General features: G+C 35.4%; 1 protein-coding gene across 1 annotated transcript in view; it reads right to left on the minus strand.

Annotated features, from left to right (window-relative positions):
- The window catches only part of LOC106875050 (pescadillo homolog), a 20,014-nt gene extending 19,191 nt beyond the window's left edge, over positions 1–823 (minus strand). The window contains exon 1 of the mRNA XM_052976815.1: positions 717–823. Coding sequence (XP_052832775.1) covers positions 717–734 — 18 coding nt within the window. The 5' untranslated portion in view covers positions 735–823. The remainder of the gene's footprint in view (positions 1–716) is intronic.
- Between the last annotated feature and the right edge of the window lie 2,776 nt (positions 824–3,599).

Below are 3,599 nucleotides of genomic sequence, written 5' to 3' on the forward strand. Positions count from 1 at the left end.
AAATTTACTGAAATTTTCTACATATACTTTTCAGGGTAATCTTCAAGTTTAGGGGGATAAAAAAAACAAATAAAAATATTCAAGGAAAGTAAGTGAACGTCTTACCAGTATTATCCGTTTTCTTCTAGCTGTTTATAAATAAATCACACCCTAACCCTAATCCTAACGTCAATCAAATCTCGTGTGTGATTTATTTATAAACAGAGATGTACGGAGAATACTGGTAAGACGTTCAGTTACTTCCCTTGAATATTTTTATTTATTTTTTTTATCCCCCTAAACTTGAAGATTACCCTTTTCAGATGGTGTAGATTACGATTACGCCGGAATTTCATAAGGGAAAAGACAAAACTGGTCAGCGTACATGGATGCATACTAACACACAATTACATACATAGCTACAAAATGAAACTTGTCATTTTGTAAAAATTTGTGGTGCGTGTCATTATTTATGTGTATGTACCTACAATTTTGGGGGTTTTTTACATTAAATTCTGAAATAATCGGAATCGTAATGAAAAGATAAAAACATTAAAAAAAATTACGCGATGTTAAGAGGACGGGATGTAACAAACACATATATATACATACACACGCATATTTTATAGATAGATATTAGAGACACATATTTTTTAATGTTTATACTAACATAAACATTTAAATGTATTAAATTTAAGCATCTTTAAATCATAAATAACAGCAATCAACTCAAATACCTTTCTGTCTCGCTGCATTTTCGATGCAATAAGCTGACCCACGTGTCTTGTGAGGTTTAGCAAAGTTTAACGGAGAGCTCCAGTATAAAGGGGAAATAACTGATAGCACGTCATTCAAATTGTTGTTTCCGAAATAAATTGGTGTTGATCTCCCTTTGTAACGCTGACCTTACAGACAGGAAGTCAAATGCGTTCCAACCGTGGTGCTCCTGTACTATTTTACTTGTTTTAGTCATTTGACTGTGGCCAGGGTTAGGGTTAGGGTTAGGGTTAGGGTTAGGGTTAGGGTTAGGGTTTGAGTTAGGTTTACCCTGTGGATCTATATAAAATTGAGATTTTTGAAATTTTTTTTCCAGAATCGGATTCTCCATGGTCTGAAACATAGGATTCCGTAAAAAAAACAAAATTTAAAAGTGGGGGTATACCCAGATTACATATACTCCATCTCCACCCTTATTCTATCGGTCTCTTTTTTGCCGAACCGCTAAAGTTACGCGATAAACACACCAGCATCAGTTGTCAAGCGATGGTGGGGGGACAAACAAACACACATATACATATATACGACAGGCTTCTTTCAGTTTCCATCTACCAAATCCACTCACGAGGCTTTGGTCGGCCCTAAACTAAAGTAGAAGACACTTGCCCAAGGGCGATTTAGCTGTTGTTTTTAGCACATCCTACGACCACCTCATACCTTTCTCGTGTCTTTGTCACTGACATATATTGATGTTTATCAATACTTTTTCTCCCCATAAACACATTTATTAGAATGATGATGCACCCACGGGTGATCCATTGCTGGGATTTAAGCAAAAAAATTCAGACTGACCATATTCTAAACTCTGATTTATTAAAAGAAATTCGAAATACAGTGGAAATTTTAAGATTTATGGAGTTGGGAGTTAAAAATGTTTTTTCAAATTTTTATTTCTTCATAATCGTATGAATTCCCACATTTACAACACAAATTCGCAAAATAGAGAATTATGAGGGGTTATAAGGGGGTGCCTAAAATCAGAATTTCGCCCATCAAAGATCTAATTAGTTTCTCAATAGTGCCACCTTAAGAGCATGAGCTTCAATGGGTAGTTGCCAAGGGTCTCCTCTTTAAAAGATGATGTGATGTTGAAAAAGACTTAACTATAAATGGATCAATTGAATAAACCAATTAATAACAAACCTATAATGACTACTTGAAACAGTTGTAGGAAATATGTAATGACCATTAATTATGCCTTATCTTAGATACCTCAAACCTTCCATCCTCTGACACAAGTCCCCCACCTCAAATGCCCTGGCCCCTCTCAAAATTCCTTGTCTTGCAAGTTACTTGGTGACCCTGCCGGAGTGAGTGCCACATAAAAAGTATCCAATCCATACTGTAAAGTGGTTAGCATTTGGAAGGGCATCCATCTGTAAGAATCATGCCAAATCTAACCTCGCCTGTGCTAGTGCCATGTAAAATGTACTGAATCCACTCTGCAGAGTGGTTGATATTAGGAAGGGCATCCAGCTGCAAAGACCCTGCCAAATCGGACACAGTAGCCTAGGGTGTTTTCTACCAGGCCAGTTCTTGTGAACCATCCTACCCATGCATGCATGGAAGATGGACATTAAACAATGATGATGATGATATATATTTCTTAAACAAGAATGTTGTTGACAGTGACTTCAAAGTTTTGGCCAGCTAAGTCATCTTAGCTGGGCCAAAACTTCTAAGTCACTGTTAACATTCTTGTATAAGAATCATAAGTTTGTACTCTACAAAAATATAGAGTAACCCATCAGATAAAAACAAACATTAATATGTGTATGTATGTGTATACATATATATGTATATATATGTGTGTGTGAATATGGTTGTGTCTCCTAGTCTTGACATCATGTCATAGTTGTAAATGATTGTCAGTCATACAAGCAGTGTCATTCATTTTCAATATCCTATGAGAACTTATGGAGAAATATTACCTTGCTTGGAAACAGGTGAGGTTTGATAACAGAAAAGGTATCTGGTCATGGAAAATTTGCCTCAACAAATTCCACCTCACCTGTGCAAGCATGAAAAGGTAAACATTAAAAGATGATGATGATGATGATGATGTTTTTTTAAAGATATATTTAAAGTATGTCAACTTATTTTTTAGTGAAACAACAGTGTATCACCAACTATAAAAGGTTGGAAAACACTTTTATAGAAGTAAACCCTTGGGAAAATACTGATACAGAAATAATAAACCCTTGCAAGCTTAACACCAATGCATCAAAAAATAACAAGATATATTTTATACACCTTTAAGAGTCAGCTTTATTCATTTGAAAATAATAAAAAAAAAACTTTACAAATGAAAAAAAAAACAAACGTGAATAGAATTTTACAATAGAAGTGAAAACAGCAGTAATTGATTTCATAAAGATCTCATAACAATGAATTAATTGTGGAGAATATGTCTGCTGATTATGATGTCGTCATTAATGCCAATCCTTTATTAAAGCTTTGCATCTCAACATGTAGCAACTGCTAGTGCACCATGATACATGTGATGAGAAGAACGGTTTCAATGAAGGATCCATGCCCTGGTGGACATAATCATGATACACACAGAGATATTGGGACTTGTGTTCTCATCTAGGGGTGTTACAGTGAGAGACCTACTTCAGCTGCCTGAAACTGAGAGTAAAGTTCTGGAATTCTCAAACCAAACCCTTTATTTATTCAATCCATGTCAGTAGAATTATGCTCATTCCATCATTCAGTGCCAAAGACATTCTTGTATTTGGTATTCTCAACCTTGTGGTGCCACTTTCTTGTTCCACTTGAACCAGAGGTTATATAAATCTCCTGACACAGGAATTGAACTCATAGTCACCAGGTAAACTGCA

The sequence above is a fragment of the Octopus bimaculoides genome, chromosome 25, assembly GCF_001194135.2.
Source record: "Octopus bimaculoides isolate UCB-OBI-ISO-001 chromosome 25, ASM119413v2, whole genome shotgun sequence".
Taxonomy (NCBI): Eukaryota; Metazoa; Mollusca; class Cephalopoda; order Octopoda; family Octopodidae; genus Octopus; species Octopus bimaculoides.